The sequence below is a fragment of the Nomascus leucogenys genome, chromosome 1a (genome assembly GCF_006542625.1).
Source record: "Nomascus leucogenys isolate Asia chromosome 1a, Asia_NLE_v1, whole genome shotgun sequence".
Classification (NCBI taxonomy): domain Eukaryota; kingdom Metazoa; phylum Chordata; class Mammalia; order Primates; family Hylobatidae; genus Nomascus; species Nomascus leucogenys.
In genome coordinates this window covers 49,302,687-49,329,939 of record NC_044381.1, presented here as the reverse complement: position 1 = coordinate 49,329,939, position 27,253 = coordinate 49,302,687, and the positions used below count along the sequence as shown (strand labels likewise).

At 42.3% G+C, this 27,253-nt stretch overlaps 1 protein-coding gene across 2 annotated transcripts in view; it reads right to left on the bottom strand.

Moving 5' to 3' along the window:
* SLC28A3 (solute carrier family 28 member 3) overlaps window positions 1-26,499 on the bottom strand; it is a 64,607-nt gene extending 38,108 nt beyond the window's left edge. Inside the window, exon 1 of one of the 2 annotated variants that reach the window (XM_003267476.4) lies at window positions 26,301-26,499. In XM_003267476.4, coding sequence (XP_003267524.1) covers window positions 26,301-26,360 — 60 coding nt within the window. In that variant the 5' untranslated portion in view covers window positions 26,361-26,499. The remainder of the gene's footprint in view (window positions 1-26,300) is intronic. The other variant, XM_004087029.3, reaches the window with a different exon arrangement.
* Between the last annotated feature and the right edge of the window lie 754 nt (window positions 26,500-27,253).

The following is a 27,253-nucleotide window of genomic DNA, read 5'->3' as shown; positions in this document are numbered from 1 at the left end:
GGACCCCTCAGCTGCTGTTTCCAGAAGTGACAAACACTGGACCTGTCTCCTGTCTCTTTTATCTTTTTTGAGGTATCTAATATTTCTCCCGTCTCATTTCAACTTGCCCTTTTCTAGAGTGAGGTAATGGATAAATGGTGTCAGGAAATGCCTTCTGTTAGCCCAAGGACTATGACTGCATCTTCAAAGACCAAGTGTATGACTCTAATTTTAACTTAGATCTCTGACTGGCCTCACGAATCCAGCAAATATTGCAATTCCAAGTTGTATTGCATTTTCTACTTACTGAAACACAATAATGAATAAACATGAAAAAAAAAACCTTATACAGCACAAGATTCATGCATCAAAGTATTGTGCCATACTTCCTTTTTTGTTATAGTTGCTTATATCCTACAGTTCTTTGCATATAGCAGACACTAACAATGTTTTGAATTAATGACCCACAGTGATTTTAATGTTGCATTAGCACAGCAATGTAGTACCCCTGGGTTCTTGGTATAAAAGTACAGCATGGGCTGGGTGTGGTGGGTCACGCCTGTAATGCCAGAACTTTGGGAGGACAAGGCGGGCAGATCACGAGGTCAGGAGATTGAGACCATCCTGGCTAACATGGTGAAACCCCGTCTCTACTAAAAATACAAACATTAGCTGGGCATGGTGGCATGTGCTTGTAATCCCAACTACTTGGGAGGCTGAGGCAGGAGAATCACTTGAACCTGGGAGGCAGAGGTTGCAGTGAGCTGAGATCACACCACTCTGCACTCCAGCCTGGGCGATAGAGTGAGACTCAGTCTCAAAAAACAAACAAACAAATGAACAGCATGAAAGGAAAAAATATGCATAGTATGGGAAGATGACAGAACGTTGCTAATTGCTGAAGTTGGCTGACAGGTACCCAGAGAATCATTTTATTATTCTCCTACTTTGGTGGATGCTAAAATGTTCCTTAATACTAAGTTAAAAATAAAACCAAGCATGAGTTGGTGGAGTAACAGGACACAGGTCACTGAGGGGTTAGTCCTTAGGGTCCCTACTGAGCAGGTCACATTCAAGCCTCAACTCCCTCATTCATACAACACAGTTTGGATTTGGAGTTCTTGTGGATCCTTCCGGAATCCTGACATTTTCTAATTCTGTTAGATTCAGCTTCTTGACGTTGATTCCTCCTGCCACCTGGTGGCAGGATCTGAAAACTACTCGTGGAACACGGGTGGATCCTACGGTTTAAAGTTAATGAAAGTGGAAGGTGTGTGTGTTGAGGAATAGAGTGGGCACTCCTTTAAGTGACAACAAGAGCACGTGTGGTTTTGTTTTTCACTGTGTAATAGTCTTATTTTGCCCCCAGCGGAGTACACGCCTTGGCCTTTTAGTATTTTCTGGAAGAACAATGTCTCCCACTTGAGGATTTCCAACAGAATTCGTGGAGTTATTGTGGATATTGACTGGTACCTGGAAAATGACCATTAAGAAAACTGTCTTTCTTCTTCTTTTCAAATTAGAGCCATGGGGCTGTGATATGGTGCCCCAGATAATGTCTTAGCTCAATGTTTCTTTCCATTTATTTAGCAACTCACATTACTAAATACCTTTGCACACTTCACACCCTACAACCACGACTGCGTTCTCATGGTAAAATCTATCCCTCTGTTGAATGTGTAAGAAAGGTGAGGGAATTGCATTGTGAGTATGTCTAGGCCGTTTTCAGCTTACACATTTAATTTCTCTAGTTAGTTTTAGTTGTTAGGTGTGCTAAAAGATGAGGGTCCTGATTGAGCCCCCTTTGAAGGGACAGCCTAGTAACCAGGAGTACATTGTGCCTGGGGTTTGTTTCCCACCGTCTCTTTGATCTTGCACTTTCTATGTGGCTATTACAGGGTGGCACAGATGGACAGAGGCATTTTTATTTTCTTCCTTTCGTTCACTTTCTAAACCACATGATAACTTCTAGAACACTGGAAATTTCTAAAATGACTCCCCTCTCTATTTGTGGTATCCCTTTTCAAAGAATGTTAGCTGGGCCGGGCGCAGTGGCTCACGCCTGTAATCCCAGCACTTTGGGAGGCCGAGGAGGGCGGATCACAAGGTCAGGAGATCGAGACCATCCTGGCTAACACAGTGAAACCTCGTCTCTACTAAAAATACAAAAAATTGGCCGGGCGAGGTGGCGGGCACCTGTAGTCCCAGCTACTCGGGAGGCTGAGGCAGGAGAATGGCGTGAACCCCGGGGGGCGGAGCCTGCATTGAGCTGAGATCGCGCCATTGCACTCCAGCCTGGGCGACAGCGAGACTCTGTCTCAAAAAAAAAAAAAAAAAAAAAAAAAAAGAATGTTAGCTGACACATGGTCACCTAGGAAAAAGATTACATTTCCAAGCTTCCCTTGCAACTAGGTTCTGGCAACGAAATGAAAGTAGAAAGGGTGCCCTGTTGGGGGCAACTCGGGGAATGTTCCGCCAGGGATGGCTGGCAGGTGCACTTGGTCCATTTTGTCATTTCCTCTGTCTTGCTGCCCAGTGTGAGAATGGTTCCAACTGGACCATGGATACAAGGCCCACATCCTCATGATGTCAGGGTGCTGAGTTGGGAGGAACTTGGGTCCCTGGAAGCCTTGAGCAGGAGGCTCACCCCGGCTCTGTACCACCCAACTCACCTTTATTGGGATGAAACTAACTTTTCCCTTGTTACTTTTGGGTTTTGCTTTTATTTTGCACCAAATGATACAGTATTTAGTAGACAGAAGACACTGTGTAAAACTCTTGTCTGGGCGTGGTGGCTTACGTCTGTAATCCCAGCACACTGGGAGGCCAAGGCGGGGGGATGATGAGGTCAGGTGTTCGAGACCAGCCTGGCCAATATGGTGACACCTCGTCTCTCCTACAAATACAAAAGTTAGCTGGGCGTGGTGGTGGGCACCTGTAGTCCCAGCGACTTGGGAGGCTGAGGCAGAAGAATCGCTTGAACCAGGGAGGCGGAGGTTGCAGTGAGCCAAGATCGTACCACTGCACTCCAGCCTGGGCGACAGAGCAAGACTCCGTCTCAAAACAACAACACAACTACAACAACTCCAAGAGGCCTATGAGGTGGGTACCATGATCCACATTTTCACAGATGAGGAAACTGAGGCAAAGATAAGTAAATCACTTGACTTGGGTTGTGTAGCCAGAAATGGCTGGGGTAGAATCTCAACCTAGACTGTCCTTCCCCAGACCACCTTGTACCTATAGAGGGGTGATTCTTTGGGCCTGCTGAAGATCAAAAGACACAGTAGTCTGCCTAGGAATTAAATTCCTTTTGGAAATTAGAATTTAGAAAGCCTGATTTGAACTCCAGATATTAAAAGACAAAGGTATAAATTATAGAAGTGTTGAAAGTTCCAGAGAAGCTTGTGGCCACTTTTAGCTACACCTAGGCTCTGTGGTCATTTCTCAAGCCACAGTAGTGGCCTTCCTGCCCTGTACGCTGGTTTTAAGCGGAATGTATCCTTTGAGTAACATGTGGGGACTCCTGCCTCTGTGGACATGTCTTGTCATCATGGCTGGTTTGACATTCTTCAGCCTGTCCCCCACACTGTGCTGTAACCACACAGCCTGGCTTCCGTTTCTCAGTTCTTGTGGCAGGGGTTTTTCTGCTGCAGAGGAACCACCACTGTGCTAGGAGAGCCTTTCTTCACTACAGAATTTGCTCTGGCCTGGTCTTGCACTCATTCAGTGGTCTTGCTTCTTGTGGGAATGGAGGCAGTACCTACCTAACAAAGTTGGGTGGCTCCATCCGGTGGCACACATAGTGAGTGCTCATGGACTATTAAGTTAATTTCATGGTTTAGTTTGCTTCTCGCTTGTTCTGGGACATTTACAGTCATGTTGTCCTCTGTATTTGAAATTAGACTTATCAAAATAAACATCTGTTTGGTGAATCTGATCTCTCAAAATTGTTTGGGATCATCCCCCACCTCAACTATTTTTTACTCTTACCATCTACCAATGTCAAATGTTTTAAGGCCCTTTCTCTAAATGTTATTCTTCGACTACATGGATTTTACCTAGGAATGATTGCATTTTCAAAGACTGTATTTTAGAAGTCTTTGATCTTTATCTGTTGGTCTTGACTTACTTGGTTCATGTAACTTTCTGGCTCAAGTCCTGGGTGTGCATAATCCTTAGTGTGAGTTAATGGGCACTAGCTAGACCATTCCCCAGAGATGTTCTTGTTTTACCTGCCTGCCTGTGTGGGTTTAGAGGCCAGGTAAGGAGCAGCAGTACCTGTGGCAAGAGACTCACGTGGGCAGCCTGGGGCTCACTGTTACCTGTTAATGCTGAGGGATCTTTGGATTGGGTGCAAGAAGTTAAGTCTCTGTATGTTGCTGTGAGTGGCTGTAACACTAGCAATGCCTATGGCTTCAGAACACTGTTAACATTCTCTCCTTGAGAACTTTGTGAGCCAGGAGGCAGAGGAAACCCCTATGTATGGGAATGTCAGGGAAAGGGGAAAGAGAGAGAGTGCTGTACCCGAAGGAGAAAACTTAAAGGAAGGTTTATAGTAAGAGTTTTAAGAAAGTTTAAACATGCGAGTCCTCATAGAATATGTTTTCCAGGCCGGGCATGGTGACTCACCCTTGTAATCCCAGCACTTTGGAAGGCTGAGGAGGGTGGATTACCTGAGGTCAGGAGTTCGAGATCAGCCTGACCAATATGATGAAACGTCGTCTCTACTAAAAATACAAAAATTAGCCAGGCGTGGTGGCATGTGCCTGTAATCCCAGCTACTCGGGAGGCTGAGACAGGAGAATCTCTTGAACCTGGGAGGTGGAGGTTGCAGTGAGCTGAGATTGAGCCATTGCACTCCAGCCTGGGCAACAAAAGTGAAACCCCATCTCAGAAAAAAAAAAAAAAAAAGAAAAAAGGATATGTTTTCCATGAGCTTTCTTGAAGAAACTACTAGACGAAGAAGCCATACAAATGATAAATGGAGAAATTATGACAAAAAGAGGGTTAGTACATTTCGAATCTATTTGATAATAAAATCTAAGACGATTCCAGGGATTATGATTCTAGAACAAATTATAAACATTATATCCTCTGCCAATGTAGAAAAAAATCATTAGAAGGCTATTTGAAGGGGAAGGAAAAGAAAAGGTAGGAGGTAGGATAAGTAGGCCAATCTCCTACTTCAGGTCATGCTGGTCCCTCTTCCCTATTGCAATAGTTTATTACTCACTGAAATCCGTCTTCATCACTTTAACGAGTGTTCAGCTTTATTTATCTATGACATTAACCATATCAAGAATAAGACCAAAAGGCCTGAGTTAAATTGTTCCAAATGCATTGATGTATATTTTTATTTCTTCCTTACATACAGGGTTTCCAGAGCTGGGGGCTAGTTAAAAGTCATCATGGACCGGGTGCAGTGGCTCACACCTGTAATCCCGGCACTTTGCGGGGCTGAGGCAGGCAGATGACTTGGACTCAGGAGTTTGAGACCAGCTTGGGCAACATGGTGAACCCTTGTCTCTCCATTTTTTTAAATAAAAATATAAAAATTATTTTGTAAAAAGTCACAAATGCAGAATTGTCCACTCCAAGACACCATTACCCTCGCAGCTGCTGGGTTATCTTTCACTCTTATTGTTGCTTTTGATATTTGTGTTGATCATTTGTGTTTATTAATGTGTGACTATTTCAAACTGGCTCTAGTTTCCCGTTACTGTTCCTTGCCTTTTTCTGACTTAGGCTGATTTGTTTGAGTAGAGAAAGACACTGCCATAAGAACTTCCTGTGCATTTGGGAAGGAGACCAGAGAAGTCTAAAGTCACCCACGGAGAAGCTGGTCCTGAGAGCAATGTGACCACGCCCTCAGTCATGACTCTGCCAGCCATGGTGCTGTGCTTTCCCATACACGATATTACTTAACCCCTGACCCCCTTGAACACTAATATTTCCACCTTTATTAATTTTTTATTGCCCTGCAGCCAAAAATTCATAGATAAGTATCCTTTCTCCATCTTCTAGCTGTACTTTTTACTAGTGTTTACTCTTGAACTCATTCCAGCCTGGCTTGCACTTTTTTTTTTTCTTTGATACAAATTCTCGCTCTGATGCCCAGGCTGGAGTACAGTGGCATGATCTTGGCTCACTGCAACCTCAACCTCCCGGGTTCAAGTGATTCTCGTGCCTCAGTCTCCTGAGTAGCTGGGACTACAGGCACAAGCCACCACACCCTGCTCATTTTTTTTTTATTTTTTTTATTTTTAGTAGAGACAGGATTTTGCCATGTTGGCCAGGCTGGTCTCGAACTCCTGGCCTCAAATAATCCACCTGCTTTGGCCTCCCAAAGTGCTGGGATTACAGGCATGAGCCACCGTGCCTGGCCTGGCCTGCACATTTACTACTCCATGGAAATCACCCTTGCCAAAGACAATGATTTCCATGTCCCTAAATTCAGTTTTCATCATGCACCATACACTACTTCCTCTTTAAAATGATCTGTCCCTGACTTTTGTGATATCACACTTTACCAGTTTCCTCCTTCCACTTAAACTGTTCCTCTTCCCTTTCCTGGGCTGTATCAGCCTTTTGTGCTTAACTCTGAATGTTACATGTGCTTCCCTGGGGCTCTGTCCAACAAATATTTATTGCACACCTACTATGGGACAGACACTGCTTTGGGTGTGGGGGATTGCATATGTGGTCCCTATTCTCAGGGAGTTTCGAAGAAAAGCTGTCGGCTGGGCGCGGTGGCTCACACCTGTAATCCTGGCACTTTCAGAGGCCGAGGAGGGTGGAACACTTGAGGTCAGGAGTTTGAGACCAGCCTGGCCAACATGGCGAAACCCCATCTCTACTCGAAATACAAAAATTAGCCGAGTGTGGTGGTGGGAGGCTGAGGCAGGAGAATCGCTTGAACCCGGGAGGCAGAGGTTGCAGTGAGCTGAGATTGTGCCACTGAACTCCAGCCTGGGCGACAAGAGCAAGACTCCAACTCAAAAGAAAAAAAAAAAAGAAAGAAAATCTTTCAACCATGAATTATACAATTGATTACTTAATTATAGTTGTGATAAAGACTACTAAAAAGTTCAAGATGCTACTTCTAGGAGTTAATTGGAACAAAGTCCACTGTGTTTGAAGTTCTAAAGATGTGATCTGTTTAGTCACGGTGAACTGGAAATCCTCTCACCAGCACAACACCTTCCAGTAGATGAGAAAGAAGATAAACAAGGATATAATCTCATTGAATCCATCAGTGGAAACCAAGATTGTTCTTACTCTCATTTGCTTCTTTGATTTGTTTTTAATAGGCAAACTCCTAGTCTGTCTGAAGGCATCAACTTTCAGACTGCAAGGTGATTATAGATTGTTTTTTGTTTATAAAAATGCTTTCACCATGGGCATACTGGACCAACAGTGGGAAGTCTTCTTCCTTTAGGGTTCCTGATCCTCAAAATTTGTGAGATTAAGAAACATTATACACTGCTGGGCGCGGTGGCTCATGCCTATAATCCCAGCACTTTGGGAGGCTGAGGTGGGTGGATCACAAGGTCAGGAGTTTGAGACCAGCCTGGCCAACATGGTGAAACACGGTCTCTACTAAAAACACAAAAATTAATTGGGTGTGGTGGTGAGTACCTGTAATCCCAGCTACTCAGGAGGCTGAGGCAGGAGAACTGCTTGAACCCAGGAGGCGGAGGTTGCAGTGAGTTGAGATCACGCCACTGCACTCCAGCCTAGGAGACAGAGCGAGACTCCGTCTCAACAACAACAACAACAACAACAACAACAACAAGAAACATTATACACTACATATTATTTACAGCACAGAAAAAGATATTAAGAGGCTAACAACACCTGTCTGTGAAGCAATTTGGTCAGAGTGGTCATGAAATGATCACCTTCTAAATTCAAGAACAGGAAATATGGCTTCAGCTCTTCATTAAATTCTACTGTTGGAATAAGATAGAATAAGAAGAAAAAGAGAGGGAGAGATAAAGGTAGTGTAAAGAGACATTGGACATCATTAATGATACCTTCATCTTGGAACATCTTGAATAGCCCCTAAGCTAATTCAAAGTCATGTTTTGCTTCTGCTATCATTGGTTTATGCAGCAGGTATCACAACGTGGGATCTTCCTTCATGTTCTATGGAATCGAACTCAGGTCTACATTTGGAAAAAAGTTACTTTTTGGTGATTTCTAAAATCACCTTGACCATCGAGCTCTTCTTTCCAAAGAGTGCTAAGTAAAGAAATGTAAATTACTCAAATTAGAAACACAGAGAATGAGGCCCAGCGTGGTGGCTGATGCCCGTAATCCCAGCACTTTGGGAGGCTGAGGTGGGAGGATCATTTGAGGTCAGGAGTTCCAGATCAGCCTGGCCAACATGGAGAAACCCTGATTTTATTAGATATACAAAAATTAGCCCAGCATGGTGTTGCACGCCTGTAATTCCAGCTACTTGGGAGACATGAGAATCGCTTGAGCCCAGGAGGCGGAGGTTGCAGTGAGCCAAGATTGTCCACTGCACTCCAGCCTGGGCAACAGAGCAAGATTCTGTCTCAAGAAGAAAAGAAAAAAGAAGAAAAACAAAAGAATGAATTTACAGTACATAAAACATTTAAGAAATGCATTTGACTAAATAGGAAATAGATCAGAATGACTCAAGATGTTAGAAAAATAACTTTAGAAAGTCCTTTGATGAGACAAGACAAGGACAGCCAAGTTCTCCTGGGCTGGCAGGGACCCAAGGGATTTGAGGTTTTATTTATTTTTTAATATTTTGCTGACATGATGACTACTCAGAGCGGCATGCTGGCAACTTCCATAGGCCTCACATAAATGGACTGCAGTATTTGCTATAGGAAGAGGCAGATTTTACATCTAGGTTTCAAGATTTGGTTTGGCCTGTACCAGCATCCCCAACTAAATGGTTGATTAATAGCTGATATTTGAGCATTTGCTAGGCACCAGTACATTTCCTTAATTTCCCAGCAATTATATGATGTGGAGTATTAGTATACCTATTTTTAGATGAGCAAACAGGTATAGAGAAATAGATGAGCTGCCTAAATGGTGGGTCTGGAAAATCCAGGCAGACTGACTGAAGCCTTAACTCTTCACCTGAAGAACCTATGTTTTGTCATTTCTATGATTCAGTACATAATTTTTTTTTTTTTTTTTTGAGATGGGGTCTCGCTCTGTCGCCCAGGCTGGAGTAAAGCGGCATGATCTCGGCTCACCGCAACCTCCACCTCCTGGGTTCAAGCAATTCTCCTGCCTCAGCCTCCTGAGTAGCTGGGACTACAGGCGTGTGCCACTGTTCCCGAATAGTTTTTGTATTTTTAGCAGAGACGGGGTTTCATCATGTTGGCCAGGCTTGTTTTGAACTCCTGACCTCACGATCCACCCGCCTCGGCCTCCCAAAGTGCTGGGATTACAGGGATGAGCCACCACGTCCAGCCCCAGTACTTGATTTTTAACATCCCTCATCTATCACCCTCCCTTGACGTTCCGCACTGACATCCCCTGCACCAAATCTGGCTTTTTTCAGAAGCTCACCACTTTCCTCCCTCTCCCATGTCCTCCTTAATGAGAGGCCACTGATCTCTCGCCAAAGTCTAGGCCTTGTCCAGTACAGTCAGTACTAGAAGCATTACAAGCTACCTCTCCTACCCACTCCTGTGCTTTCTAAATCCTTCCTCCCCTACTTCTTTCTTCCTCTTCTCTGACCTAAAGACCTCATGCTTTGTAGGGGAACAAGGAAGTGATTATGTGAGCCAACAGGAAGCCTAACATTTGCTGGCTCCTAAACATGTCACTGTGGGCACCTTTATCTCTCTATCAGCTCCTTGCTGGACCCAGCACACCATGTAAATAGACCTGTGCTCCCCACTTGTTTTATCTGTATGGGTCAGATCCTTGATTAAGCAATTTTTCTTTCAAACCTCCCTAGCTGCGCAAATTAGGCCAGTACTCTCTAACCAACTTCCTCCTTGCAAATGTTTCTGAACAATGGAGTCTGGTAGATGCGAAAATCAGGGCTCAGTAAATTAAATTAGAAAAATAAAAAAGTTTTTTGCTGGGTGCCGTGACTCATACCTGTAATCCCAGCACTTTGGGAGGCCGAGGTGGGTGAACTGCTTGAGCTTAGGAGTTCAAGACCAGCCTGGGTAACGTGGTGAGACCGTGTCTCTACTAAAAATACAAAAATTAGCTGGGCATGGTGGCATGCATTCGTAGTCCCAGCTACTCGGGAGGCTAAGGTGGGAGGATTGCTTGAGCTTCAGAGGTGGGGGTTGCAGTGAGCTGAGATCACACCACTGCACTCCACATCCAGCCTAGGTGACACAGTGAGACCTTGTCTTAAAAAAAAAAGTCTTAAAAGCTAGTGAAACTGTAAAGTAATGTGACTGAAAGGCAGGGAAACTGACAGGGGAATAGGACCCATCAGTGAATGACTGTACATCTTCATAGGTTGTGCTGTTTGGAACTTTTGGTATTCTGTCAAAGTTGGGCAGGTCAGGAGAGTAAGGCAACTGGATCATTAAATAAGCAGATTTGCCTGTCTTGGTCCCTTTTAGACTATGGCTGACCCTCTCCCATGGTGTAAAGCAAGCTTGCTTCACATTAATGGCTTACTTTAGGGCCATGTTTTATGGAGGAATGTTTACCATTACTTTAATTACAACCCCTTATGAGGTTGCTGGCTAGTTTATTCTGGAATGTTCCTGAGTCCACAGAATTTACAAACGTAGTTTTAAGCTTAACTTATCATTGGTTTTGGATTTGAGGGACCAAGATTTTGCAATCAATGAGGATCCCTGAGGTAAATCAGGAGAACTGATGTCTATTCCTGTTTGCCTTTCTTTACTACTCTTTTTATCTCCCAGCTCATGCCTCTCCTACCTTTTATTATTTTTTTTTAATGGAGTCCTAACTTGGAATCCTACCTTCCCATTGTGGGCCTTGATTTTTCCACATAATGTAACATGAAAAAAAATAGTGCTTGACATGCTAGCTTGGGGAATTATATCTTTTGTGCCCTACCTAGTATTTTCCTTCCATCTAGCATGGAGCAGTTGCTCAATATACTTTGTTGAATGAATGAATGAAATAATAAAAGTATATAAAATTTTAAGTGTTCATTTGGAATGTTCGGAAAACGGAGTGACTCCCTGACCCTGAAAGTAGGTGAGGTCACGTTTTGAATGAGACTTTTCACAGACTGTGCTGTGTTGGTTTGCCATTGTTTAATTTTAACCAAACTAGCTTTCTGTTTCTAGCTCCTGGCATAATGCCTGGCACAATGTCTGAGCTCAATAAATTTTTGTTGAATCAATAATTGCCATACTTTATGTCAAAGAGTTTTGGCCCTCAGAGAAAATGAACACAAAAACAAAGTTTTGAACCAGGATATTAGAAGGAAGATTGAGAAGTCTTCAGGTGCATTTCCTGGCTTCCTGACTCACCCATTCCCAGTAATCATCCCCTTCCTTACTGAACACTGACCGGTGACTCCTTAGCCAGGTGACTCATAGCATTTTCCTAAGAAATCTCTATCTCCATTTTACTTTCAAACAACACAAGACATACATACCATTTTATTTTTTAAATATCCTTTTAAAGGAAAAAGAAGAGAACTAATCATGCCAAGGCTGTAAGTGGCTTCTTATAAGGACTAGGTTAAATACCTAGTCCTTGTGTGGGGTAGAAGTAGCAGCTATCAAAGATCCAGAATCGTGGCTTTGAGTGGAAATTGTGTTGCGCTTTTGTCTGCCTATATGTGCAATCATAAGAGAGTTCCAAACTTCTGTGGAATAATACAGATTTGGAATTCATGCTTAATCATTTCTATTCTATATAAAATTCCAGATACACTCACCTTTGAATTTCTTTTTTTTTTTTTAATTTGACAAATAAGAGCTCAGGAAGCATCCATGGCCCAGCTTCTCCATTCAACATCAACAGTGTCTGAAAAAGATGGTTCAGCAGGGACCACCACTATCGTTTTAAAGTAATTAACTGGAGTGGAGGTTTTATCATCAGTAAAAAAAAATGAAACTAGAGCCTATTGGTAGCAAGGTTATCAAAAGAAAAAAACAAAACAAAAAACAAAACCAAACCTAGAGCTTGAGAACCAGTCTTGATTCTATCCTAACTGAAGTAAGAGCATTTTTCTGAAACCTCCCTGCAGCCTACTCTCTGAAGGTTGGGGATATGCTTGCAGGACACATTGCCTTGTGAGCCAATTAAAGCCTGTGGCTTCATGGCTGAATCAGGGATTTTCCAATCATTCCTGACATGACATCCTTGTGGCAATCTGTCTAGGCCTACAGATGGATTAAAAAACAAGCAAACAAACAAACAAACAAACAAAAAACAGGTCTTACTCTCTATTCAATCAAAACATAACACCTCAGGCCAAGTGTGGTGTCTCATGCCTGTAATCCCAGCCCTTTGGGAGGCCGATGTGGGCAGATCACTTGAGGTCAGGAGTTCGAGACCAGCCTGGCCAACATGGTGAAATCCCATCTCAACTAAAAATGCCAAAAAATTTAGCCAGACATGGTGGCGCCTGTAATCCCAGCTACTCAGGAGGCTGAGGCAGGAGAATTGCTAGAACCTAGGAGGTGGAGGTTGCAGTGAGCCAAGATAGATCATGCCACTGCACTCCAGCCTGGGTGACAGAGCAAGACTCTGTCTCAAAAAACAAAAACAAAAAACCCAAAAAACATAGCACCTTAAAAGAACTCTCTTAAAGTCAAGAGGGGAAAAATAAAATAAGATAAAATAACACTAGGAGGGCATCTCTCTTGGGACACTTATGGTAGAAATAACAGAATTCAATCTCTCCTTTCCTTTTTCTGTGACCATTAGGGGCCTCCATTTTTTTCCCAGTTTTGGTAAAAGGCAGTAGTGATGGCTGTAATCTTGAAAACCTCAGCTCTTATCCTACTTCTGATTGATCATCCAGAGCATTCTAGTCTAGAAATGTAGCTGGTACCATTCACCACACTGACAAAACTGTCAAAATTAATTTTTCAGAACTCCAAAAAAAAAAAAAAAAAAGACTTGCAGCAATCCAGAGAATGCTTTTCAAATAAAATGACTCAGAATCTCAGAACATCATGCTTTGTGGTGTCTTAAATTATTCTAGTTCTGTTTCCCTCTCCACAGACTCATGATAGCCTCAACAACCCTGCAATCATGAAAACTAGAAGTCAAGCCGTTTTGAAGGGGGTAAAATGAGATTGGAGTTACCCCAAAGTCCAACTGTCAGATAACTGCCATTATTTGATCTATTTTGTAGTTCCTTAGAAAATCCTCCCTATCTTGGCTGGGTGCAGTGGCTCATGCCTGTAATCCCAGCACTTTGGGAGGCTGAGGCAGATGGATCACCTGAGGTCAGAAGTTTGAGACCAGCCTGGTGAAACCCCATCTCTACAAAAAATACAAAAATTAGCCGGGCGTGGTGGTGTGCACCTGTAATCCCAGCTACTAGGGAGGCTGAGTCAGGAAGTCAGGAGAATTGCTTGAACCCAGGAGGCAGAGGTTGCAGTCAGCAGACATCGTGCCACCGCACTCCAGCCTGGGCAACAGAGCAAGACTCCATCTCAAAAAAATAGAAAGAAAGAAAAAAGAAAATCCCCCATCTTTAGTTGATCTGACTCAGAGTTCACCCAGTACTGTTTCTCTGTTGGCAATTGTTTAAGATAGGTAGCTGCCTGAGGTGGTGGTAACTGTTGGGAAAAACAACAAGCCAATCTAAGAATTAAACTAGTACACTAGACAATATCTATTTAACACAAAAGAAGGAAGTAATAGAGGGGGAAAAGACTATATATACACACACACATACCTATATATTCACACAAAATAAAAATGTAAATCCTATCTTATCAGTAACTACATTAACTATAAATGAATTTTACCCTTTAATTAAAAGGCAGAGATTTGCAGAATGGATTTTAAAAACCCATGATCTGAAAATAAAATAAAAAAGGAAAAAAAAAAAAACCATGATCTGGCCAGGTGTGGTAGCTCGAGCCTGTAATCCCAGCACTTTGGGAGACCACGGTGGGCAAATTGCTTGATCCCAGCCTGGGCAACGTGGCGAAACCCTATCTCTATAAGAAATACAAAAGTTAAGCAGGGAGTGGTGGCTCACACCTGTAATCCCAGCACTTTGGGAGGCTGAGGCAGGTGGATCACCTGAGGTCAGGAGTTTGAGACCAGCTTGACCAATATGGTGAAACCCCATCTCTACTAAAAATACAAAAATTAGCTGGGCGTGGTGGCAGACACCTGTAACCCCAGCTTCTCGTGAGGCTGAAACAGGAGAATTGCTCAAACCTGGGAGGCAGAGGTTGCAGTGAACCAAAATCACACCACTGCACTTCAGCCTGGGTGACAGAGCGAGACTCTGTCTAAAAACAAAAAACAAAAAACAAAAATTAGCCAGGCACAGTGACATGTGCCTGTAGTCCCAGCTACTCAGGAGGCTGAGGTGAGAGGATTGCTTGAGCTCCAGAGGTTGAGGGTTCAGTGAGCCATGATTGCCCTACTACACTCCAGCCTGGGTGACAGAATGAGACCCTATCTCCAACAAACAAACAAACCAAAATAAAACAAAATCCCATGATCCAAATATATGCTGTCTACAAGAGACATACTTTATATTCAAAGACCTAAATAGGTTGAAAGAAAAGGATGGGAAAGATATAGCATGCAAATAGTAACCAAAGAGAGCTTGAGTGGCAATAATATCAGATGAAATAGGTTTTAAGACAACAATTGTTACTAGAGACAAAAGACATTTTAAAATGGCAAAAGGGTCAATTTATCAAAGAGCTATTGTTAACATATATGTACATAATAAAAGAGCTCTAAAACACATGAAGCAAAAACTGACAGAATTCATGGGAGAAGTAGACAGTTCATCAATAGCTGGATATTTCATTACCCCATCTTCAGTAATGACTAGAACTAGAGAGACGGTCAGTAAGAAAATACAAGAATTGAACAGTGGTATATAAACCAACTAGACCTTATAGACATATACAGAACATTCTACCAACAAAAGTAGAATACACATTCTTCTCAAGTGCACATAGAACATTCTCCAGGCTAGATCACATGTTAGGCCCAAACAAATCTCAATACATTTAAAAATATTGAAAGATAATGTATCTTCCCCAACCACAATTTGGGGGAAACTTATAAATTATGAGGAAATTAAGCACACTCCTAAATAACCAATGGATTAAAGAAGAAATCATTTGGGAAGTCAGAAAATAGTTTGATAATAATTAAAATGCAGCCTGGGTAACAGAGTGAGACTCTGTCTTACAAAAAAAAAAAGAATTAATAAAAATAAAGCTCAGAGTGAGACTCTGTCTCATAAAAAAAAGAAGAAGAAAGAAAAATAAAGCTGAGCACAGTGATGCATGCCTGTAGTCCCAGCTACTTGGAAGGCTGGGGTGGGTGGATTGCTTGCACCCAGGAGTTTGAGGCCAGCCTAGGCAACATAGCGTGACCTTCATCAAAAAAAAATAAATAAATAACAAAAATGAAAATATACCAAAATTTATGAATATGGCTAAAGCAGTGCCTACAGGGAATTTTATAATTGTAATTGCTTATATCATCAAGAAGTAAGATCTCAAATCAATAATCCAATCTTTTACTGTAACAAACTAGAAAAAGAACAACAAACTAAACCCAAAGTTAGCAGAAGGAAAGAAATAATGAAGATTATAGTGGAGACAAATGAAATAAAGACTAGAAAAACAAAAGAGAGAATCAATGAAACCAAAAGTTGGTTCTTAACTTACTTAAGGGAAAAAAAAAAGCTCAAAAAAACTAATAACAAGTGAAGAGATTGAATTACTAACCATAAACCTCCCAACAAGGAAATGTCAAGGAAAAAAGAAACCAAGGAAAAAAAAGAGAGAGAAGACAAATAACCAAATTCATGAATGAAAGAGGAGATATTACTACTGATATTACAGAAATAAATGTAAAGTTGTTACTTTAACTTTTTGGCATAAATTTGATGGTCAGGTCCTTAAAGGGGAAGGATAACCAGATTTGTGTGTGTGTATGAACTCTAAAACCAAACACATAGCTTACATGGGTGATCCAATAGAATAATCATCAGTGACAAGTGGTTACTGAGTACTTGAAATGTGACTAATATGACTAAGGACCTGAATTTAATTTTAACAAATTTAAATTTAAAACTGAACATTAGATCCATGTATTGAAAAACAGGCATGTTTGGAACAACTTGGTTATGAATCTACTTTTTACAACTATACATTTTATGAAATCTAAAAACAGATCAAGTATTTCTGATAAAAATGTAGCATCAGAGTTGACATGTACTATATGTTTAAAATATACACCGGATGTTCAAAGACTTGGTATGAAACAAATGTAAATTATTTCATTAATTTCAATATATGAGGTTCCATAAAATATAGTTAAAATATGGTGAAATACCTACTTTATCTTGCATTTTTAATGGGCTTGCAGAAAAGTTTTAAATTACATATCTGGCTTGTGCTATATATTAGAAAGTTCTGCTTTAGCCCTCAGCAAAAATGTACCTTTATCTACATTATTAATTATTTCCTATTTTCTTTCCAATGCCTCAACACTGATGAGTAAGTGGCTCCTCAATTTTAAGGGGAATCACTTCAGGAATGTTTGAGTAAGGAAAAACTAAATCCTTATACCCTCTCTCTCTGAGATGCCACAGAAGTGACTTGGTTTACAATCCCCTACACTGTTTTCCCCTAAAAATAAGTCTAGGTGTGATCATGCAAACTTGAGGAAAGAGAAGAGAATATACTTTTTTTTAACCTCCTTCCAAAAAGTGAATTATTGTCATGTGTTTGTGTGTGTGTTTTAATGGAATATAGGAAACTCCAGTCAAGCGCCTCTTGAGCAATGTGAAAGAGTACTCAGCGTGATTCATGTTGACTTCCCAGGCTAGTGGGTTAAGGAGAAACAATATTCTTCCTCCCTACATAACATAGTTACTTCCCACCTTAGAACTTTTGTATTCAAAGTACCTGCTTGAGAAGTCTACACCCATACTCCAGCAGGTTTGGATCCCTAATGGGACTTACACTTACATGATCTCCCAAATTGTGACCTCCATTTAACAAACTCTCCAAACCTGCTTGACTGGCTTACTCATGGAGTAACTCAGCCTTTCCTGTGTGTTTGTGCAGAGTGAGGCCCATTTCCCCAGCCTAGTCCTCTCCCAAGACTTTCGTAAGTGGGTTCCACCCAACTAACTTCAGAGCAAGCGTGGGTTCTGTGCCTCTGAGAGCAGCTGTGGCAAGATTGATTGCTTATTCACAGGGAGGAGGAAACTTGAGTTGGGATTCAAGAGATGCCCTTTAATAAATGTGTGAAAAAACATTCCTGCATTTTCCTCTTAGAAATTCTGAACTGTTTTGACCTCTCTTGCTGTTAACTTCCATCTCTTTGGATTCTTCCCCATCTCCTCTGAGTTTGGAAAAATCTTTCAGTTGCCCTGTTCCAAAAAGCCTCTCCCAAATATGGACACGTGGCAAAATATCTGTGGAGTGGGGAAATGATTTTTTTTTTAAAGCAATGTTGATCACTGAGTGGTGTTAAAAGTAAATTTAAAAAATAATAACGCCAAAATAAGTGGATGTTCACGTGGAAAGCAAACTTGACTCCTACCTTACACTATACATTAAACTCAATTTCAGGGGGAATAGAGATCCTCAATATGAATGAAAGAATAAGCTTTTAGAAATATCTTCATGATTTCAGAGCATAATACCCTGTTTTTCTCAACAATGAGCAATATGGACATTGTCATAATGATGTGGTGACTGCTTAGCCTCTAAATCTGGTAACTACTTTGGGACAATATGGGAGGAAAAGTGAAGACAGTGATGGTGTAAGAACTAAATCCTCATCTGTCATATCAAGAAATCACTATATAATATATAAAACAATCAAGAAATGACTAGTTATGTGAGAAAAAAATAGAAGACATTGCTAAAAGAGTTAAAAGTCATTGCTCTTGAGAATCAGGAGGGATGGGGCAGGGGACTGTTAGGATGCACTATAAACTGAAGAGGCTTTTAAAAATTTCATGTATTAATATACGCATTCACTTGAAAAACTAAAAAAATAATAATTTGGAAAACCCCATGAAGGTAACTACCAGAAGGAAAAACTGAGAGAATGAGAAGTGCTTGCCTCTGGAAAGAACAACTGGCAGGACTGCTGTTTTCATTGTAAGGCTTTTGGAGCCATTTGATTGTACTTAACCATTTTTATCTATTTCTTTAATAAAAACAATTTTATCTTAATAAAGAGTTTCGCTTGTTTGAAAAAAAAAATCTTCATGATTTTGCAAGTTGGAAAAGATGTTTTAGACAAGATACAGGAAAGAGAAGCAACGTTTCCTAAATGGGACCATATATAATGAACTTTTGTCCCAATGTTTCCTAAATGGGACCGATATAATTAACTTTTGTTCCTCAAAATATTCCATTAGAGTAAAAGATGGCTTCACAGTGGTAGAAGGTATTTACAAATCATAACTGACAAAGGGCTTGTCAATCGAGGAAAATGATGAGACAAGTCTCAATCATTTTAGCAGATTTATTTGCCAAAGTTAAGGAACTGCCTGGGAGACAGGTCTATCCCTTTCTCCAAAGATGATTTTGAGGGCTCAAATTTAAAGGAGAAAGGGCGGGATAGTGAGAAGCACACAGTTTTCACGTAAACAAAGGGGGCAAAGGAAAAATGTGGAGAATCTGCATTTTACATAAGATAATACAGATGAAATGAGGTAGGGGAACAATCAGATACGCATTTGTATCTGGGGTGACTCCACCTGTAAAGATAAGTTATCAATTTACATTGCCATGGTGAAGTTTTAATAGCTCACCAGGAATTTTCTTGTGGGCAAAACATGGGGGAAGCATGTAGCTTTTCATCTTGTAGCCATCTTATTTAGGAACCAAAAGCGGGAGACAGCTTTGCATGACCCAGTTCCCAGCTTGACTTTTCCCTTCGGTTAAATGAGTTTAGGGTCCCAAAATTTAATTTCCTTTCATAGGCTTGTAACCAGAACATCTAAGGAACTCTTTCAAATAAAAATGGAAAAAAATCCAGTAGAGAAAATGGGCAAGAAAGTTGAGTAGGTATTTAAAAAGTTGGCATCTAACAACCAATAACAGGAAAATTTTAATTAAGCTCAATGACATACTGCTGCACACCCACCAGAATGGTTGACATTAAAAGGTCAGCTGAATAATGATGAGAAATGGGAATAATCACTCTGCTGATAGGCATGTAAATTGGTAAAATCACTTAGGAAACCAATCTGACACTATGAGTAAAGTTGAAAGTATATGTTTATTCCAGGGGCCTAGCAATTCCATTCCTAAGTACAACCCCAGAGTAAATTTGTTACAGATACTCCCCCTGGCATGGATAACAATGTCCCTAGCTGCAATGTTTGTAGAAGCTTCAAAAAACCCAAACTTAATAACACAAGTGTCCACTAGCAGCAAAATGTGTCGGTTGTGGAATATTTACATGACAGAATCCTGTGTATTAATGAAATGGGATGAACTGCAGTTACACGCAACACCATGTGAATCTTAGAGAGCTGATGGCCAGGCATGGTGGCTCACGCCTGTAATCCCAACACTTTGGGAGGCCAAGGCGGGTGGATCACGTGAGGTCAGGAGTTTGAGACCAGCCTGGCCAACAGGGTGAAACCCTGTCTCTACTAAAAATACAAGCTGGGCCTGGTGGCTCGTGCCTGTATTCCCAGCTACTCAGGAGGCTAAGGCAGGAGAATTGCTTGATCTGGGGAGGCAGAGGTTGCAGTGAGCCAAGATCACGCCACTGCACTCTAGCCTGGGCAACAGAGCGAGACTCTGTCTCAAAAAAACAAACAAAAAAAAGTTTCGATACGAGCAAAGAATACATTTTGTGTGTTTCTATTATATAAAGTTCAAGACCAGGCAAAAATATTGCTTGGGGATTCATAATTAGAAGTTAAGGTATAAAGAAAAGCAAGGAAGTAATTGCCCCATATTTGGGTCAGTGGTCACCCCTGGTTGGGTTTACCCCAGGGAAGGGAGGCAGCAGTGATGAAATGTGTAGGACTGGACCCTGAGGGACGGCAATGTCCTGTTTCTTGACCTGAGTGACAGTTCGCCTTATAAGTTGTATATTTGTTTTTGTGTATTTTTCTGTATGTTGTATTTCACAATGATTTTTTTTTTTTTTTTTACATAAAAACACCTCCCCGCAACTGCCTTTGCCTGCCCTAGGTCTTCCCCTTCCCCGCCCCTCCCTGGCACCACCACTGCACCAGAAGAGTGTTCATTCTGCTACCATTTTTCCTAGCCTAACTCCCACTCATAACACAAACTTCTCCTCCTTCCCCAACCCTAGCGTCACCAGTAACCTCCTAGCTGGCAAGTCAAGTGAACTCGTGGCCTCATTCTATATACTCCTCTGTCCTGTCGGAGTCTTTTCTGTTGACTTGTGGTTCTACTTTCCCTTGACTTCTCCAGATCGCCTCTCTCCTGGTTCTGCTGCTCTTTCTCTCCCTGCAGCCCTCCGCTTCATTCTCTGACATCTCTAACTTCCCCACTCCTTAAGCGCTGCTGTTTCCCAGGCTTCCCTCACAGTGGTCTTATCCATGCTCGTGTCTATGCTAACAGCCCCCAGATGTGTGTCCTCTTCTGAGCTCCAGGTGAACGTATGCTACAAGCTTCCCACTTCATCTCCCCCTTCATGAAGATGCTTGGAGTCAACTTAATTTCAACCAATAGGCCTCAAAGAGAACTCACTCTCTTTTTTGCTCTAACTTTATTTCTAGATTTTCTACCTAAATAAAGCCTTGCCCTGCCTGGGTGAGGTGGCTCACACCTGTAATCCCAGCACTTTGGGAAACCCAGGAAGAGATGGGAGGATCACTTGAGGCCAGCCTGGGCAACATAGCAAGACCCTGTCTCTACAAATATAAAAAATAAGAAAACTTAGCCAGTTGTGGTAGCGTGTGCCTGTAGTCCCAGCTACTCAGGAGGCTGAGGTCGAAGGATCGCCTGAGCTCAGGAGTTCGAGGCTGCAATAAGCTATGATTGTGCCACTGCACTTCAGCGAGGGTGACAGAGTGAAGCCCTGTCTCTATTTAAAACAACAACAATAAATAAATAAAGGGAATCACTTCCAACTTGACATCCCAAGCTGGAAACATTGACTCCACACTCTCCTTAAGCTGCTCAGCATCAAAAGCTACTATTGTTTTGTTCATACTATGTGTTCATACTATGTTCATACTATGTATGTGTATATATATATATATATAAAATGTCCATTATACATATATAATATTAGCTTATTTAATTATTTCAACAATCCCAAGATAGGTACCATTATTATGCTATTTTACAGAGGAGAAAACAGAAATCTTCAGAGCGAGAGCAGCATTTAGGCCCTCATCTTTACTCCTGAATTTCATTGTGGAGGGGCCACCTCATCAGTATTAGTACCTCCATCCCAGTGTCTGCATCCACTGCCTTCAGCCTGGTTTGGATTATGACAGTAACTTCCCAATGGATGTCCCAGCCACACACAAATCTCTCTCCATTTCCAAGCACTTTCAGTGGGGCCACCAAAGTAATATTAAAAAAAAAAAAAAAATCAGCCTGGCGTGGTGGCTCACACCTATAATCCCAGCACTTTGGAAGGCTGAAGCAGGCAGATCACTTGAGCTCATGAGTTTGAGATCAGCCTGGGCAACATGGTGAAACCCTGTTTCTGCAAAAAAATACAAAAATTAGGTCATGCACGGTGGCTTATACCTGTAATCCCAGCACTTTGGGAGGCTGAGGCGGGCAGATCATTTGAGGTCAGGAGTTTGAGACCAGCCTGACCAACATTGTGAAACCCTGTCTCTACTAAAAATACAAAAAATTAGCCAGGTGTGGTGGCATATGCCTGTAAACTCAGCTACTCAGGAGGCTGAGACAGGAGAATTGCTTGAACCCAGGAGGTGGAGGTTGCAGTGAGCCAAGATCATGCCACTGCACTCCAGTCTGGGTGACAGGGTGAGACTTCATCTCTAAAACACAAAACAAAACAAAACAAAACAAAACAAAACAAAACAAAACAAAACAAAAACTAACCAAGTGTGGTGGCGCATGTCTGTAGTCCTAGCTACTCAGGAGGCTGAGGTGGGAGGATTGCTTGAGCCTGGGAGGTCGAGGCTGCAGTGAGCTGAGATCATACCACAGCACTCCAGCATGGGTGACAGAGTGAGACGCTGTCTCAAAAAAAATTCACAATTTGACTGTGTAAATTCTGAGCGATTCCTTCTAAAATGCCTTAGCACACGCAGAGGCCACCTGACCTGATGCCAGCCTGCCCCATTTCCCTATACCATGTTCCCTTCCTCCATCCCAGGCTCATGTGCTCTTCTCCTTTAGGGCTCTGAATCTGTGTACAGATAGTCCTCTCTGCTTGCAGTGCTCTGCCCACTCCAACTCCTACTGTGACCTGACCATCCTTAAAGCCCTAATCAAATTCTCCCTCCTTTGGTGATGCTGTCATAGACTCCTCAGTTAGCTCAGCTCCAACCATATATTATTTACAATGCACTTGGTGCTGGCTGGGTGTTGTGGCTCATGACTGTAATCCCAGCACTTTGGAAGGCCAAGGCAGGAGGATTGCTTGAGGCCAGGGTTTCAGACCAGCTGTAATAAGATAGCAAGACAAAATATAAAAAATAATAAATATAAGAATACAATGCACTTGATGCAAACCTCCGCCATTTTCCTTAATATCAATTACATTGTAATTGCATGTTTATTTCTGCCTGTTCTTCTCCTTGAGGGCAAGAAGAGCATATTATTCTTTCTTGAGTTGGTATCCCTTCTTAGAGGCGGCCATATCTAGGAGGCAGTTGATGAGTCTACTGAATAAATACATGCCTCCAGAAATTCTTGTTGAAAAGCAAGTATTGGAAGAAATAACCCAGTCATTGTTTTTAGGTGTGGGTGTTATTGGTATGACACTCTGCTGGGTTTGAGATGCCCTTCTTAGAACCTTGAGGCCTGGGGATGCTAGCCTGTGTGTGTGTGTGTGTGTGTGTGTGTGTGTGTGTGTGTGTGTATGCATATGTGGGTGTGGGTGTTTGCTGTGGGTATGTGTGTGTGTGTATTTTGTCCTTTCAGCCAGTTATTTTTCCTGGACTGATGGGAACATCTTGCACAAAATCAAGAGCCAGTTTGTTGACTGTTTTAAGGCTTAAAAAATATTTTAAAACAAAATAAGAAATCCTTAGATATTCCACATACATGCAATACTTATTAAATGCCAATCGGAACTTCCTTCATAAATAGCAAACGTCTTATTTGCAACTACTGTTGAATGAAGTCATTTCCATCCTCAGCCATATGAGAAATAAGTTACTTATTCATAGAAAACATTTAGAGGTACAATAAATGAGATTTGAAAAAAAAACCCAAACATTCATTTCTATCATTGGTTACAAAATCCACTCTCATGTATGAAATATGCTCTGGCTGTGAAATCCTTTCTTGGACGTGAGATCATTTCTCTCTTATAACCCATATCACTGACTGTGTGCTCCTGTTTAACCTTTCCCACTGGAGTACTAGCTCCATGAAAACAGCAATTGGTGCTCACTTCTTTGAGGGACAGTCCAGATGACAGCCTGTCCAGGTAATCCATAGACATGCATAACCATTGCTCCTGCACCAGGTCTTACAGGCACAGGCTTTTGGGAACCCATATCAGCATTTCAAGCTGTGAAAGTAGTTCTACTTAGTAAAATTAGAACTTTGGTCTACCAAGGGCACTCTTAATATTTGAAGAAGAAAAATGAATTTCTAGAACAATTCACAGACTAGGACAAGGTGAGTAAGTAAGTATCCTAACTTCTTTGGAAGTCCTGGTGGCATGTTAATGCATATTTAATAATGCGAGTGAAGTAGCACATATTTTACAATCAATTAATTTTCCTTAAAGAAGATAATGTAGCAGGAGAGCTGAATGTCAAACAAGGTTAGACTTACACTTATTAACTTGGTAGGAGTTATGAAGCCTCTGATTCTCTTGAAAGACAAATTGTCTTCATTGTTTTGATTTTGAAATGCAGAAATTCAAATTTCAATCAATCCAATGAGTAAGGATGACAGGAAATTTTACAGAAGTAGGAGGAATCTTCCTTTCACTTTTCCTCCTTTTTACTGGGACAGGTGTAGGGGGATGTTTCCCCCTCAAAACAGCAGTTTTGCTAGAAGACAGTGAGGGATCACCACCGTTGTGTGCCCTCCTCCCTGGGAGCAGCCAGTTGCTGTGACATGGACCTTCTCTATTGCAGATATATTTTCTTGCTGCCATACATACTCTATCCCATTCCATCCCTTCCATTCTCTGGAATCAGAATGGGCCCATGCTTTATGCTTTTCCCCCTCACTTAGTCCTTAGAGAAGAGATCAGGATGTGCCACCCTCCAAATGCCCACATTTTGGCACAAGAATATTTTGAACTGAAGGCTATGAAAAAGAAAGCAGACAGAGAAAGAGCTCTCTGCCCTCCCCCATCCCCCCATCTTCCTAAAAGCAGCACATTTATTGATATTTCCCTTGCACAGTTCTCCTGCTCCCTTGTACAAGGAAGAGAGCAACCCTTATCACCAAAGACACAGATGCCGCTGAGATAAATCTGCATGAACAAACCTCGATAAATTAACTCTCATCTTCCATTATTTCCATCTCCCACCCCCAGTTTATCGTCCCTAAAAGCATAACCCTCTTTTCCTCTGTCTAGTCATTTCATTATTTGCCGCCTTTTGTTATAATGGTATATAAGCTCCTGAGTCTATTAGGTTTTCCATTTCTTTTCTGTAAGGCTCATACGTGTGAGATTTTATTTTATTATTATTATTACTTTTTTGAGACTGAGTCTCCCTCTGTCAACCAGGCTGGAGTACAGTGGCACGATCTTGGCTCACTGCAGCCTCTGCCTCCCAGGTTCAAGTGATTCTCCTGCCCCAGCTTCCCGAGTAGCTGGGATTACAGGCATGCACTACCATGCCCGGCTAATTTTTGTATTTTTAGTAGACATGGGGTTTCACTATGTTGGCCAGGCTGGTCTCAAATTCCTGACCTCAAATGATCAGCCCGCCTCAGCCTCCCAAAGTGCTTGGATTACAGGCATGAGGCACCACTGCCAGCCATATATGAGATTTTAAGTACAAATAAAATTTGCGTGCCTTTTCTCCTGGTAATCTGTTTTGTGTCGGCTTAATTCACAGTCCTCAGGCACTCAACCTAAGAGGGTAGATGAAGTTGTTCCCTCTCCTACACTTGTGACCTATAAGTGGTAACCTGATGCCTACTCATGGAGATGGGCATCACTGTGACCATGGGACAGACGATCAAACTGGGGCTCTGGGAAGTTACAGGAATTTGTGGGTGCTGGAGTCTGGACTCCTGTCAAAGCCCTTTTACCTCCCTCTTTCCTTTCTTGGCTAGCACCTCAAAGTTTCGTTTTGACCATCTAGCAGACCATAAAGCCCACGGGATTGTTGACACTTGCTGGTGCAGGCTTCCCATCATCTCCAGAGCGCCCATGCTGAGTGTCAGCTAAGGAAAGGACGCACACCTAAAAACAGCCCTGGAAATCCCCATCCCAGACCCAGTCAAAATAGCCTGGTGTTTCTGACAGGTCTCCTTCTATGCCTCTGCGGGCACCCAGCCTTGGGCTGAGCAGCATTAATCACTCAGTGAGTTTTGGTTGATGAAGTGAGACTGATTTGTGTAATCCAGCTGCTCTGGGGCAGGTAGCGGGGCCATCTGACAGGGGCTCCAGGACTTGGCTTGAGTAAAAGGAACCCTGAGACACTACCCCAGCCAGGATCTAAATTCCCCCATTCTTCCCTTCTCACCAGTTCTTTGGAAAGGTGCCTGAAGATAAATAATGTACCCCTGCTGTGAGCCAGAAGGGAAAAAAGGCAAGAGAAGAAGGCTGTCTTGTTTCTAAGTGACCATAGGGATCACAACACATCGATTAAAAGAGACTTTTCAGGTTTGTCAACCCAGAAGAGCCCAAGAAGAAAAAACAATGGGCTTAAAGTGTGCCGTTAAAAATCTTATTGTCCTGATAATCTCCCTGTTTAGGTAAGAAACTTGCCAAGGGGCTAAGGAAAGGGCGGCTTTTCCACTGACGGCCTAAATTTAACGTAAGAGGAAAGCTCTGCTCACCTGGAAGCCCGTGTTGCTGTAGCCCTCAGCTCTGGGGGCTGCCGTACTCCTCAGCTCCATGCTCTTTTTGCTGCTGGCTGGCTCTGGTCTGGAGGTCCTTTGTACCTGGGAAAAAGCACCAGTTTCTGCTGATGTCAGAAAGCCACCCACTGTTATAGGGACCTGGGCACTGCTTGCTTCAGTTTGGAAACTTCTGCAATAATCTCCTGAATGACTAGGGCTGACACCTGGTTGGGGTGGGGCAGAGAGGCGGGCGGGTTGGCGGGGTGGAGGCATCTAGTGCTGGCCCGCCCACCTTATTAATCTTTTCCTTTATCCCCATTTTTGGCGTCCTATTTGCACTCCTGGGGAGAAAACTCTTGTGGTGCACAAAACAGAAAAGGACACTTTCTTTTTCTTTCTTTCTTTTTTTTTTTTTTTTTTTGCACTCCCAGGCTGGAGTGCAGTGACGCAATCTTGGTTCACTGCAACTCTGCCTCCCAGGTTTAAGCAATTCTCCTGCCTCAGCCTCCCAAGTAGCTGGGATTACAGGTGCATGCCACCACACCTGGCTGACTTTATTTTTAGTAGAGACGGGGTTTCACCATGTTGGCCAGGCTGGTCTCAGACTCCTGACCTCAAGTGATCCACTTGCCTTGGCCTCCTAAATTGCTGGGATTACAGGCATGAGCCATCGTGCCCAGCCAGAAAAGGACATGTTCTCTATAGTGCTTAGTGAAATCCTCTGTTTTCCTGGGAAGATTGCTTGAGCCCAGGAGTTCAAGACAAGTCTGAGCAACATAGTGAGACCCCCATCTCTACCAAAAAAAAAAAAAAAAAAAAATTTAGCCATGGGTGATTGCACATGTCTGTAATCCCAGCTACTCAGGAGGCTGAGATAGAAGGATAGCTTCAGCCCAGGAGGTCAAGGCTGCAGCAAGTCATGATTATGCCACTGCACTCCAGCCTGGGCA